The sequence below is a fragment of the Clupea harengus genome, chromosome 6 (assembly GCF_900700415.2).
Source record: "Clupea harengus chromosome 6, Ch_v2.0.2, whole genome shotgun sequence".
NCBI lineage: Eukaryota > Metazoa > Chordata > Actinopteri > Clupeiformes > Clupeidae > Clupea > Clupea harengus.
Genome location: NC_045157.1, coordinates 17356737 through 17370639, shown reverse-complemented (window position 1 = coordinate 17370639; position 13903 = coordinate 17356737). Strand labels below are relative to the sequence as shown.

The following is a 13903-nucleotide window of genomic DNA, read 5'->3' as shown; positions in this document are numbered from 1 at the left end:
GCGCTGTGTTAATGACCCTCTGGAGTACCTTTCTTTCTGCTGCCGTGCAGCTGGCAAACCACAGCGAGATGCCATAGCTTAGCACTGACTCCACAGAGCAGCGGTAAAAGGACACTAACAGTTTCTTTTTTAATTTGTTCTTCCTGAGTAACCTCAGGAAATACAGCCTCTGTTGTGCCTTTTTCAGCAGTGCAATGGTGTTTCTGGTCCAGGAAAGGTCCTGCTCGATGTGAGTGCCCAGGAAGCTGAAGTCTGATACCCTCTCCACTCTCTCCCCATTGATGGCAATAGGCTGCATGTCCGATTTTTTCCTCCTATAGTCGACTATCAGCTCTTTTGTCTTGGAGGTGTTGAGGACAAGATTGTTCAAGGTGCACCATGTCGACAGCCTTTGCACCTCCTCCCTGTATGCAGTCTCATCTCCTCCTGAGATGAGCCCCACCACGGTTGTATCATCTGCAAACTTAATGATGGCATTGCTCGGGTGGGTGGGAGTGCAGTCATGGGTATAGATGGTGTAGAGTAGGGGGCTCAACACGCAGCCCTGCTGATGCTGAGAGCTGAGGAGAGATGGGATCCTACTCTAACCCTCTGGGAGCGGTCTGTCAGGAAATTTCTGATCCAGTAGCAGATTTGCTGTGAGAGCCCTAAGTCCATTAGTTTGGTGACCAGTCTGCTTGGTATGATCGTGTTGAAAGCAGAGCTGAAGTCTATGAAGAGCAGCCTGGCGTAATTCCCTCTCTGTTCCACGTGTGTAAGTGTGGTGTGGAGAGCCGTGGCAATAGCATCTTCTGTAGCCCTGTTTGCTCTGTATGCAAACTGGTGGGAGTCAAAAGTGGGTGGCAGGCTTGTTGTGATGTGACTCCGGACCAGTTTCTCAAAACACTTCATGATGATAGGTGTCAGTGCCACTGGTCGGTAGTCGTTAGGGGTGCTGGCAGTGGTCTTTTTTGGTAGAGGAATGATTGTGGAGGACTTCAGGCAGGGTGGAATCAAGCACTGGGATAGGGACTGGTTGAATATGTTGGTGAACACACCAGCCAGTTGGTCTGCACAGTCCCTCAGCACCCTCCCAGTCACACCGTCTGGTCCAGCAGCTTTTCTTGGGTTCACTGCCCGCAGAACACGCCTTACCTCCTGTGCCTGCACTGTGAGGGTGTGGCTACAGGGGTCTAGTGGAAGTGGCGTGGTCACATCCGGTGTATCAACTTCAAAGCGTGTGAAGAAGCAGTTTAGCCCCTCAGCCAGCGAGTCATCACCGTCGGCTGCAGTTAGGTTGCTGGACCTGTAGTTGGTGATGTGTTGGACCCCTTGCCACACCTGCCGTATGTTGTTGCTGCTGAAGTGGTCCTCAATCCTCCTCTTGTATGCTGTCTTGGCCTCCCTGATGCCCCTCCTCAGGTTGGCTCTGGCAGTCCTGTACTGTGCCTCATCCCCAGACCTGAAGGCGCCGCTCCTCTCCTTTAACAGTTACTGGTGGTTTTCAGCAACTCCATCAGATATAACTTAAGTCAAGCTAAGCTTTTGCTAAAAAGAGAAACAAATGCTGGACTACCCGAGAAAGATTATCCTCTCCTAGCTTTTGTGAAGTGAAACTTTTTGTTGCTGACTGACATGCACAAGGACCAACCAACCAAACACTGGCGATTCCATAAGATATCAAATATGTTTTATTCTGCTACACACATTTTTGTTGTTCTTTAATAGTTTGATTTGCCTACTTTTGAAAATAGTCATCGATTTACTTGCAAATACTAATGCAAGTCAGTTTTCTTGAAACTGTTTAAACTTCCTTATGATTGACACCCTGAGTACCAAATGAGGATGTAAATGAGATGAAACTGAAAATTGTGACCTTAGGATACAGTAAATGTCACACAGTCTTTTCTCTTTGTGGATATTTTGCATGAGGTTGGGACCGCCCAACTTTCCCAACCTTTACTAAATCATTGGCTGAAATGAATACCTTTCAGTCATTTACAAGCTAGCCGCATCAGTGCAGGGAACATGAATCTTTGTGGGTCACAGAATTCAGAAAGCAGGAAATAGTCACTTTATTTGTAGGATCCATCTATTCCTCACCTCAACTGTAATCTTAACCTTAGATGTGATGAGTTACTCAATTAACTCCAAATAAACGATATAGTCAAGTGTATTATATATATATCTAGTAGAACAGAGACTATGTTTATTATTGGATCAACCTGAAAGACTACATCATATGGTTGACAGCACCCCTGCACAAACCTGATTTGACCTCACTCTGGTGTATTTCAAGTGGTCAAATTGGCATTTGGTATTTATTATTTGCAAAGAGATGTCCTAAAACACAAAGCTATATCTCTCCTAATTCAACGAAACACTGATGATAGAAGGTGCCTGTTTGAGAACCCCAGTTAAAAGCTCACAAAGGCAGCTTTGTTGATGATGTAGCCTGCTGCTCAGGTTTTACGGTTGTGCAGTCTTGTTGTTGTGTTTAGCACTTGGGATCGAGACAGTGCATGTTGTACTGTGAAGGAGTGCCTTTCCGGGTTCAGTATGCAGTGTTTGTTGTGGTTGTCTTCAGCCAGTTGTGTGTTGTTGTTGTATCCTGCTGCACAGGATCTATGGTTGGGTAGTTGTATGAGTTGCTATGAGTACTTGCATGTGACAGTGAGAGGATTGGGCACTGTGGGAAGTCCCCAAACCATTAGCACAAGGAATTTAAGATATTTTCCTGTGTATAGCTCACACATAGACTACAAACCCCGCTAGAAATCCCTCCATACCACCTGACCATCAAGCTGATTCAAAGATCTCTCACCAGTCACTGCACAACTGATTATTAATTCACACCGTAAATTGTCTTTTGACTGGAATTGGCCCTGGTCATTGGTGAGCCATAAATAATGGACCACATGCGGCATAGCTGAAAAGCCTATGCCAATAACAATCTGCAGCTCAGCTACATTACACTGGTGGTAAAGAAGTGGTAGAGAAACAAGGAAATTGACTCAGAGGTATGAGAGGTTAGTGGATTAAATGATTTAAAAATGTAAAAACCAGTCCAGTGCCTGGTGATGAAGGGATGTTGTTTTCATTTTATAAAGGGATGAAAGAAGGGGAAAGTGGATTTCACGGCAAATCACTGCTAAAATTTCCACAATCTGTCCCCAGGTGTATACTCAAAACATGCAGTTACCTTGCCCCACCCTATATCATTATTTGACGCCACATTCTTTTTTAAGACAAAATATAATTTAAGATTATGGTCCACATACATTAGCCTACATGATTTTTTTCTAATTCTTTATTCGTTCTTTTTCTGTCCTTCCTCCCCATAGACATACCTACCGGTATATATGTCTACGCTCCTACCGACCCATGGTAACATTTATTTTGTAGTTTTTGCAGGGTACTTTTATTATGACACAGTGGACCCGGTAGTTGTTGTTTTCAGACAGTGGTCATGTGAGCTGTTGCTTTTGCGAACTCAAAGCTTCCTGAAATATATTTGGATGTTAACCTAATTCTACCTCAGAAACTTCAATGCAATTTATCTACACATAACCAACCATGCGGAGACGGCCAGTGTCGGTCGGTCAGAAATATGCTTCTGAAAATAGGTTTGGACAAAACATTTGCACATAGTAGCCTACTGTTTATGTGTCGTTAGGAATGACAGAAGGGGTGCCTTAAAGCGGGCTTTACAGACCATTTCTTCTGCAAGCCTTTTCTTAATAAAGAATAACATAGGCTCAGTTATTTCTTGCCTAATAACAGTTATTCAGACAATATTTACTTTTTAATTACTAACATAATTGCAATGTTTTGCTGCCAACCAGAATAAGCCATCCGTGTTAACGTTATGTCGTGTGACTGTTGGTCTTCTAGGTCTGGTTTGGAGAAGACCGAATCAGACAAGGTGAAACCACAGTTCCACTGTGATCTGTGGATATATTTCACCATTCAAAACTGGATACTTGACTTTGGCAGACCCATTGTAATGGTATGAGTGCAAAACACAATTTAGCACATACTCTTCATAGATGGTATGAGAGCAACACAATTTAGCAAATACTCTTCATAGATTGCCTTTTTTATCCAAAGAAATATAGCATTTTGTTAAAATACCTATTATCATTACCCGCATACCAACTATAGTAATGTTGTCTGCGAGTTCTAAATCAAATCACGTTTAATACATGCGTCACATTAAGGTTTCATCAATCATATGATAAATACCGTATATAAAGATTACTTGTTTGTTTTAATATTTTCCCCTCTGAAATGTATACACTGTCTTTATGTACCCTTAGATCATCCTTCCTCTGGAATGGTTCCCTCTAAACAAACCCAGCGCTGGGGACTACTTTCATATGGCTTACAACGTCATAACACCCTTTCTTCTTCTCAAGGTAAAGTCTTTACTCTTGCAACTATCACAAAACAGGACAGATAAATAATGCAGTGATGCTCTTAAACTGGACTGAATGCATGAAGTCAGAGTAGACTTAATGTGGGGAAAACCGTCAACCCAAATCTTGTTTGATTCTCTACAGTTACTAGAGAAAAAAGAACAATAACATGTCCCGCACACATATTTCTCACCAAGCTAAATTGTTAAAGCTAAAAAATCTTTGTCTACTCAATATCTGGGTTTCAGATGTTGAAAACAGAACTTTTAACATATTTTATGAGGGCTTTGTCACTAGGGTAGAAAGACATTTGGTTGAAATTGCTACCATTACACTTACAGTTTTTGTTAAAAGGATACATGTTTTACCACACTCTCCAATCTAATGTAAAACTTTTATGATCAAATAAATGATTGAAGAATGAACTTTGAGACAGTTGTCACATAAGGATTGTGAATATTTTAAGTATAGTGATTGGATAGAACATGATTTATAAAGTGTACCTGTGTTTTGTTTTACAAGTTGATCGAGCGCAGTCCTACTGCTTTACCTCGTTCTGCGGTATACATCAGCATCATCACATTCGTCATGGGTGCCAGCATACATTTGGTGGGGGACTCTATCAACCATCGCCTCATCCTGAGCGGTTACCAGCTACACTTATCTGTCAGAGAAAACCCCATCATCAAAGATCTCAAGCCTGCATCACTGGTACATAGAATCAATTACATTATAAGTCTGAAAATTTAAGATTTGGTGTAGGAATACAACATTTTGTTCTAAATCCAAAATCGGTGATGATTATACTGAAAATCTTTCTCCATTTCCAGATTGACTCATTTGAACTGCTTTACTATTATGATGAACACCTGGGGCATTTGATGTGGTGAGTAAAATACACATGACATTAATCATTCCTGTCTTATTAGTAAAAAATACTGTTTGGGTGTTGTTTGGATTTGACATTTGAGAACGATCCTTCTTTTTTCCAGGTATATTCCATTCTTTATCATTCTTTTCCTTTATTTCACTGGCTGTTTCACACATGTGAAAGAGCAGAAACAAATGCCTCTGACTGGATGGATTCTCTTAGGTCCTAGTGCCCTCTACTACTGGTTAGTGTCCGCCATTATTATTTCTGTAGATAATGAAACCAGTGAAACCCCTGCATTTGTGTCTAATCAAGTTTGGAACTGTGGTCAAATTACAATACTTTGGGGGTGTAGTTCTTGTTCTGAAATTGTTGTTGAGTCACAGTTTACAAAAGTAATTTGTATTAATGTTTGATAACAAATCTCCCTCTCTTGTCTCTTTCCCTCTTTTCATTAAAGGTATCTTGTAACCGAGGGCCAGATTTTTATCTTGTACGTCTTCACTTTCTTTGCCATGGCAGCTACTGTCATTCAGCAGAGACAGAAAGGATTTGTCCTGGACAGCAATGGCGTCTTCCTTTTCTACAACTTCATTTTAACGCTGGGCCTTGTGGGGGTATGGGTTGCATATCTCTGGAACGATGAGGTGCTGCGGAAGAAGTATCCTGGTGTCATATATGTCCCTGAGCCCTGGTCATTTTATACATTATACATAAAAGACAGCCATTAGGCTCTACTGTATTTGTTAACCGAAGGTCAAGATCCCATCGTGGCAGGTACCTAAAAGTGAATGCTGCATAAGCTCTCATGCAAGTGGAAGTTAAATCTCTGAATCTATTCCTCTGATTTTCAAAGCTGTTACCTTGATTGCTTTACCCTACACTGATGGAGGTTGTGTTACAGCTGAGCTCGGATTGTTTTCGTTGGAGATACACACAGAGATTCAACCGGTGCTTAGTGTGCTGTCTGTTCTATTGAGTGAAAGCATTTGTTATCATTGAAAGCCAAATGTACATGTGATATACACTGTTAATGCATACAACCTGTTGTACACATTTCCCGAATATACTCTGCTGCATCTAACTTTTTTAAGACCCATTAAATATATTTGTTTTGCCTTTGGTGTGTATTTTGTTTTAGGTTTGTTGTTATTTCATTGAGAAAAGGAAATGATGTTTTAAATATTGGACTGATTAAAATACGTATTAAATCACTTTTATATTATTGAGGCATAAATATTATAGGCTGTAAGGTATATTGCAGAGGAAGTACATTTTATGCTGCAACTAGGAAAACACTGGCCCTGTAGTTATTCTCTTATGGACTGCAATAATCACAGTCTATTCATGGGTTTATAGCTAGAATGTAACAACCAATGGGCTGTGTCTGCAGGAATAATATGAGACAACGTATCCAATATCTCTGTCGCCACAGCAACAGCCTATCAATTACGTCTATCCAGTGGTGGACTTTAGAATGGGCTGGTGTGGACAGCAGCAGTTAGGGAAGGGAGTGACATTACAGGAAGTTACACACAAAAATCCGTCCAACATGGTAAGTGTAAGGAATTTCAATCATTTCTTTTGAATTTTGTGGTCTTTTTAAAGCTGAAATGTTTGAATGCTGATGATGTGGTATTTTCCTCTAGGCAAAGTTCCTTTCACAAAGTCAAATAAATGGTAAGATATTTGTTTAACACAGATGAAGATAATAGTCATATGCTCTGTGAATGCCACAGCAGGGAATTCCTGTTTAAACTTGAGGTCAAAGTGTAAGAAGTGTAATGTTTGTGGGTGTCAAATTGAAGCATGACTACAGAAATAACCTAGAGTTTTCCTAATTTGATGATTTCTACCTTAATGAAACACTGAAGATATAGATGTGTGTTCTACCATCAGTATATCACAGGGTCATTATTACAAACTTTGTCTAGAGTTAACAAATTTGTAATTCATTCTGTAAGCATTATTTATCATGTTGTGTTACTTTCCTATTTTCCTTTAAGTTAATTGTTCATTACCCTTACACCTTAACCCCATGTGGGAATAAGTTTCACATAAAAGACATAAAATATTCAGTAACCACTTTAGACACTAGAGTTTCTACAGATACAGGTTTACTGATAGCCAGTTGCTTATTAATAAAAAAATTGATGTTAACGTAAGCATGTTATGTACCAGTTAAATGTACGTGGTAATACATTCATTTTTTTAAATTCATCATATGGCTTTTTCTCCCTTCAGAATTCAAGGAATGTTTTTCTCTATATGACAAGAAACGCAAAGGGAAGATCGAGGCAAAAGACTTGATCACTGTTATGCGATGTCTGGGGACTAGTCCTACCTTCAATGAGGTGGACCGACATCTTCAGGTTCATAAAATAGGTAAAGACGCACATCATAAAAAGTTAGTAGACACACATTACACGCTTTCATTACAACATGCTTTCATTAGTCGAATGGCACACAACCAAACAGGTGAAAACGTTTTCTATATAGTGGAAAATGGATGTGGACACATTTGCAACTGATGAGGGAAGTAAGAGGAAATGATAAGAGCTGGCCCACACCTTGACTTTAGGGCTATTAAAGCAAGACAAACACAAGCATATAATATTGATGTTCTGTTAGATGTATAGCTTAGCTTCAACATAAAACCAACAATCAAATTTTCAAATATATCCTGTACTGAAGGCTTTCATAAAGTCATACATGGTTTTATCCAAAGATACTTGTGTTTCCATGCTTTTATCTCCAGTAAGTACAGGACAGGCCATATAGTGTCTATAAGGCAGATAACGTTGTGAAGCAGCAGTAAGCTAGTGTGCCACCCAGAGATGAAATAAAATTCCATATCAAAGATCTGCCCACACTTCATGGGCTTGTCTGTCTCATTTGGAAACTTTGTGATTCTATACATAGGACTTGGACCATGCCACTCTTTTCCCTTGTTCTTTCATTGTGGTATGAAAGGTGCCTTTCTAAATAAACTTGCATTGCTGCACATGCCATATATCATAGGCTGTGTCTCCCTTTACTTTTGCCCCATAGATAAGAAAGGAGAATTAGACTTCTCCACCTTTCTGACCATGATACACAGACAGATGCAGCAAGAGGACCCAAAGGCAGAAATCCTGGAGGCCATGCGCATGACAGACAGACAAAAGAAAGGCTACATCCTAGCCTCTGAACTACGAGCCAAACTTACAGGCCTCGGAGAGAAATTAACAAACAAAGAAGGTACTGACATGATCTATTTCCCCCCTTTATATATATGCAATGTATGGCAGTCTCTGAAGTACACCTCCATTTATTTATGTACTGTAAAGGTAAATAAATAAAGATCAAATAAATACTCTTCTAGATATAATTCTGAAGGAACAGATCCTTGCACATACCTTGCATCTTGATTGGTCGTTGTTTTAAGTGTTCTATGCTTATCTTTACATGCAGACATACACAAATTCAATGAAAGACATAGAACAGATCAGACACGTAACACGGATAATAACAATCTTGGGAACAATGTGTTTACATTAGGCTATGCGTTCAGAATTAAATTGTACTTGCAATGTACTAGATGCATTTGTTTAATAACAGACACCATACAGGCCATTGCACTTTTATCTGCGTTGTACTGTTAATGATCTACTATTTTAAAATAAATAACATTGTTGATAGTCAAAAATTGTATAGGTTAATTCATTTTTGAATAATCAAATCACGATGAATTTGCTAACTTATATCGCCCTCTGTATAATTATTGCAGTGGATGACCTGTTTAAAGAAGCCAACGTTGGTCGCGATGGACTCGTGCGTTATGAAGAGTTTACCAGGATGGTAACGCTTCCTCCCGTGGATTACTGAGAAATGATGCAGAGTTCATAGAATGTACTGTGACAACGCATTTTAAACATCTTTATAGACAAACTAATGCATTACTCTAGCTTATGTTATATATTTGCCTATATGCACCAACCACCTCTATAACGGCATCAAACTGTTATGAGTGTTCTAAACCAGTTAACATAGCAAACGCTGGGAAATGAATTTATTTACATACTACATCGCTAGATGGCAGTACAGTTTAGGTTTACTCAGGGATTTATGTTTGTCTTTTTCATCCTGTTGGCAGTTTCTTCTACGGGTTTCATTATGTTCATCAGCAGTATAATTACACTGATTAAGCTTGTGTGCTATGTTGCTATCCTGCATATGACATTAATAATTTATAAACAAAGATAATAAACAATATCCAAACTATTGACCTGACAACCATTTATTTATAACAAAGCAATGCCTTTAAAATATCCACACATAATACATGTACAATACATTTTTCATAGCATGATTCATCCTTAGTAAAGTCTTTCAATAAGTATATTGGAGGCCTCCACCAAACATCCTCTCAGGTGATGTACATTATGACTTCCCCCAATCAAGAGCTTTCATGAACTCCTCTTCTGTGAAGGACAACATTTTGGCAGCTTCAAAATGCATCTTCAATGGAGAAAATTTGAAAAAAGAAAAAGAAAATAGCAACATTACATGAAAGTTGAAAACAATAATGTGTTATCAACCACTGAGCATCGTACACATGATTTTACTTGGCCATACCTTTTGTCGTTTCAATAAATCAATTAGCTTAATTTGTTTTTTAAAGCCAACTATAAGTTCAGCCTTTTGCTTTTCCAACTTCTTGTTCTCAGCTTGCAATGCTTCCATTATTTGATGCTCCTGGTGTGCAGTGTCCTTAAAACCAGTCCAGAATGTAACATGTCATTCCAGTGAATTATATAAATGTATTAAAAAAGGCATATTAAGGTTATACCAACAACAGTAAATGAAATATTAGACTTTTCATCCCCTGCCGTTTTATGGGTTTAGCATTATTACTCACCTGAAAAAAACCTCCCTTAAAGATATCATATATTAGATATCACTATTAGGAACGGAACTATTAGCATAAATAATGTCTTTTAAATAAAAAAAAAATGTGTCCAAACCTCTGTATTTCTTGCACTGTCTAATTATTTATTTAGTCTATTTAGTCCAGCTGTTTGAAATTCCTGCCCACTACATCGGCTAATGATACAATGTCGTATTACTGCATTTGTATACATTACTCTGTTACCCTAATTGCTAAAGTTTCCCATTTACAGTGTATGTATTATATTTGAAAGATGTTGTCTTGTATTAGAAGTACCTTCGTGGTCTGTTTAATCTTGTTCAGTTGCATCTTGTACTTCTCAGCTTCCTCCAGAGCTCTGTTCAACCTGACCTCTGTGGCACTATGGCTGTTTGCTGCCTGTTTGTCTGCTCTTTTCAGTCCATCAATTTCCTGGAGTTAAACACACACGCAAGTAATAATAGATGGACATTGATTATTACTGTCAAAAGTGAAGAATCCGGATATCTTAAAAAAGTCTTTCATTTTGTAAATGGGTGTTAAGTCATTAAGTTCATGCTGGTAAACATGCACAGAAAGATACACACGAAAATGACTGACACTATTGTAGGATTAACACTGTCAAATGTTGATTTGATCTTTGAAGATAAGAGCTGAATGACACAAGAAATCACATTATCTTACAGTGCTTTGGGTATCCTAAAACGTGCTTTATATTTGTAACCATATATTCACTCATTATATCTGATTTAGGTTAACCTTTTGTGACCCCAAACCCCTAAATATGCCACAACTGACAACGCAAATATCCCACCACCAGTTGATATGAAACTACAATGTCTCCATAAAAACTGCAAGTCTGCAACCTGACTCGGGTAAAGGGGATTTATTACACAAGGAGGGTTTTTACCCATGGCCCACTAAAGACAAGAGCAAGGGAGTCTGGGGAATTCTCTGAGAGCCCAAGATAACTGTCACACAAGCCTGGGTGCTGCGCTATCACCAGCTGCAGGACGGCTTCACTTTACACAGCCAAGCTAATCATGTAAATGAGGCCATGCTGTACATTCCTCCACACAGATATTCATATCATCTGTCACTGGCAGCTGGGCAACACAAGAATACCTGTTTCCTTCCTGTTTTTTTTTTTTTTTTTTACTCATTATGATTGATTATAAATTACAATATCATAAGTTAGATGGATTCACCTCTCATACTACAAGTTTATGATTCACTTCCTTCTTCCATGGCCTGTGATCCTGAAACATTATTGGTAAGTAAACAGCCTCACTCTACTAGGTATACTATTGAGAGACAAGTGCATGATGATTGAAACAGCATACTTTCCACATCTTCCACCTACTTTCTGTAATGAAGTAACTTGTTGTTGTAACCCATGACCTCTTCGGTTTGCCTCCTCCGCCATGGCTCTGTGTTTCTCTATCTGACTCTGTTGAATCGTGGTGGTTCTCTGCAGCCTACTTCGATCTTCTTCAGTCTGTTTCAGTTTGCTGCTCAATGCACTGTTTTCATCATCCTTCAATACAAAGCATTCAACTAAGCATATACTTTAGATAAACGACATTTCTATCACATACTGTCTTTCATGCGTTTTTCACTAATTATTTTCCTTGCCTTCTTGTTGCATTCAAATGACAGCCTTTCCAGCTCCTCTTGCATCACTCTAAGTTTTGCTTTCAAAAAACGAATCTGGGCCTCTGTGAAGAAAACATAATGTTTTTAAATTATGGAACTATTATTATCAACAAATACCCCTTACAGTTATGATGTGTGATGATGGACAAAAACCGGACCTGATCCCATTTCTTCCCCGACGCTGGGCATGACATCGTCCTCAAGATCTTCTGGAAAAACTCCATCATTCAGTTTACCCTCAATGTTGCTAATGGTTTTTGCCAGGGAGAAATCCCCAAAGTCTTCTATGACAGCAACGCTTTCAGCCGCAGTTTCATTTACCTTTGTCTTTCTATAAAAAGGAGGCCACAGCAGAATCAGACACATAAAGATACACAATGCAAAGTAACTTCAGGTTTGTTGGAAAACTATGTCTCTTTTGGCTTTTACATTGACAAAACAACAAGGCACAAATGCATAGACAAAATCAAAAAGTGATATAAAAACAGAGAACTTACTGTGATCTCTTTTTGTTGACAACTAATGGTTTGCTTGGCTTTAAAGCATTTGTCTTCCTTACAGACTGTATGGGTAGTGAACCATGTGGAATTCATTAGACAAATTTGACATACAATCAAAAATGAATACACATACTATTTTCCACTTTAATTTGAAGGTGTCTTTCATGCACATGTACATGTATTTGTTTACTAGAGCAGAGTAAGAATACCTTTGCAGTTGTCTTCTCTGAATGTGTTATTGATATCGCCTCTCTGTTAAAAAAGTGACTGTTGTACATTGTGAATCATTCATTAAATGGTCTTCCCCCTCTGATAAAGAACTGGATTCATCATTATAGACCAACAGCCATAGGCTACAGTTAGTTGCGTGCATTACCTTAGATCTTCTTCATCCTCAATATCAAGGTGAGAGGATACTGGTTTTGACAAAACTTCATTTTGTTCCCTCTATGATAAGAAATACATGAATACATCGGTGTTATTGTATGACACTGTGTATTCCTCAGTAGTAAAAATCTCAGGATGTGATGTAGTTGTGTTACTTTACAATGGTCTTACCATGACCTCCTCTGCTTGTCTTACAATTTCAGCTGTCTTTGCTTCCAACTCTGCATTCAGGCGTCTAGAGAAAGAAACAGACTGCATATCTGTGGCGATGCATAGGCCTACGTTCATTCAGTGGCATGCTCTGTCTTAGTGAGGAATCATGCTGTTATCATCATATAGTTCAGAACATTATCACATCCATAGGCCTACTTGTATTCCTCCTCCTTCGCAAAGATATCCATCTTCGGTTTTTCTTTTGGTGGAGCAGAGACAGGACGGTTCGCAGGTCTAGACAATGACTTTCCTATACCAGCCGAATGAGGCTTCTTCGGCTGAATTATGGGGGGAAATGATCAAACTCGAGTCAAAAGAAATGAATTTAGCTTAGCTAACCAAGTCACCAACATGTCCTAGTTTGTTATCATAGCAAGGTAACGTTAGCGAAGACAGCTAGCATACTTTAGAATAGCAATATATTTTGTATACGCTATTGTTGAATGAGTTTTATGAAGTTCCATCCAAACTTTATCTCATGGCTACAGGGGAAAATACGTCATTTTCGGCAAATAGATGGTAATCTAAAATAATTATCATGCAAAAGAAACCCACCATATGAGCTGACGATGTACGTTCCGTCATGTTTGCAGGCAGACTTCCAGTCGCGTCCCTGTTGCATAGCAACGAAAACTCGTCCTAGGAGTGGAGACTTTAGAAAGAGTGATTGTATCATACATACCTGCATAGTATCTGTGTATTTAAAATGTGTGAGTTAAAGTAAAAAGCTATTGGTTGTTCTCAATTTGTATTAATGCAAACATATGTTTTATACATTGCGCTTGCTTAAAATTACTATGTCTCATTGCATTTCTTAATATGCTAACTGATTTATCTACTGTGTACATGCCCATATGGTGCAAACCTCAGTAATGCATGTAAATGCACATGGTTCACAACGCTTTGCAGGTCCGTATGTCGTTTTGTTTATCATTGTGCGTGGCGTCCACTGCGCATGCGTTCCATCTGC

The 13903-nt window shown here is 38.9% G+C and overlaps 3 protein-coding genes across 5 annotated transcripts; 2 read left to right on the top strand and 1 right to left on the bottom strand.

Moving 5' to 3' along the window:
- The first annotated feature begins 3237 nt into the window (after nucleotides 1-3237).
- Nucleotides 3238-6387, top strand: cln6a (CLN6 transmembrane ER protein a). Its single transcript, XM_012826960.3, has 7 exons — nucleotides 3238-3605; nucleotides 3874-3988; nucleotides 4299-4397; nucleotides 4920-5108; nucleotides 5228-5283; nucleotides 5390-5512; nucleotides 5729-6387. Exons 1-7 carry the CDS (start codon nucleotides 3556-3558, stop codon nucleotides 5997-5999), a joined length of 903 nt encoding a protein of 300 aa, XP_012682414.1. The 5' UTR covers nucleotides 3238-3555; the 3' UTR covers nucleotides 6000-6387.
- Nucleotides 6388-6592: 205 nt separating this feature from the next.
- On the top strand, nucleotides 6593-9533 carry calml4a (calmodulin-like 4a). Its single transcript, XM_031569222.2, has 5 exons — nucleotides 6593-6823; nucleotides 6918-6948; nucleotides 7513-7653; nucleotides 8320-8508; nucleotides 9038-9533. The coding sequence occupies exons 1-5, from the start codon at nucleotides 6746-6748 to the stop codon at nucleotides 9133-9135; spliced, it is 537 nt and encodes a 178-aa protein (XP_031425082.1). The 5' UTR covers nucleotides 6593-6745; the 3' UTR covers nucleotides 9136-9533.
- Nucleotides 9534-9542: 9 nt separating this feature from the next.
- Nucleotides 9543-13883, bottom strand: tex9 (testis expressed 9). Of its 3 annotated transcripts, none has more exons than XM_031569219.2 (13): nucleotides 13799-13883; nucleotides 13489-13585; nucleotides 13090-13211; nucleotides 12892-12955; nucleotides 12710-12780; nucleotides 12543-12600; nucleotides 12331-12395; nucleotides 11992-12164; nucleotides 11813-11895; nucleotides 11541-11714; nucleotides 10475-10609; nucleotides 9886-10020; nucleotides 9543-9768 (listed from the first exon to the last, which is right to left on the bottom strand). In XM_031569219.2, exons 2-13 carry the CDS (start codon nucleotides 13516-13518, stop codon nucleotides 9691-9693), a joined length of 1188 nt encoding a protein of 395 aa, XP_031425079.1. In that variant the 5' UTR covers nucleotides 13519-13585; nucleotides 13799-13883; the 3' UTR covers nucleotides 9543-9690. The 3 variants fall into 3 exon arrangements, with proteins under 3 accessions (XP_031425079.1, XP_031425081.1, XP_031425080.1); XM_031569221.2 differs by having other exon boundaries at nucleotides 12543-12585; XM_031569220.2 differs by lacking the exon at nucleotides 13799-13883 and having other exon boundaries at nucleotides 13489-13774.
- Between the last annotated feature and the right edge of the window lie 20 nt (nucleotides 13884-13903).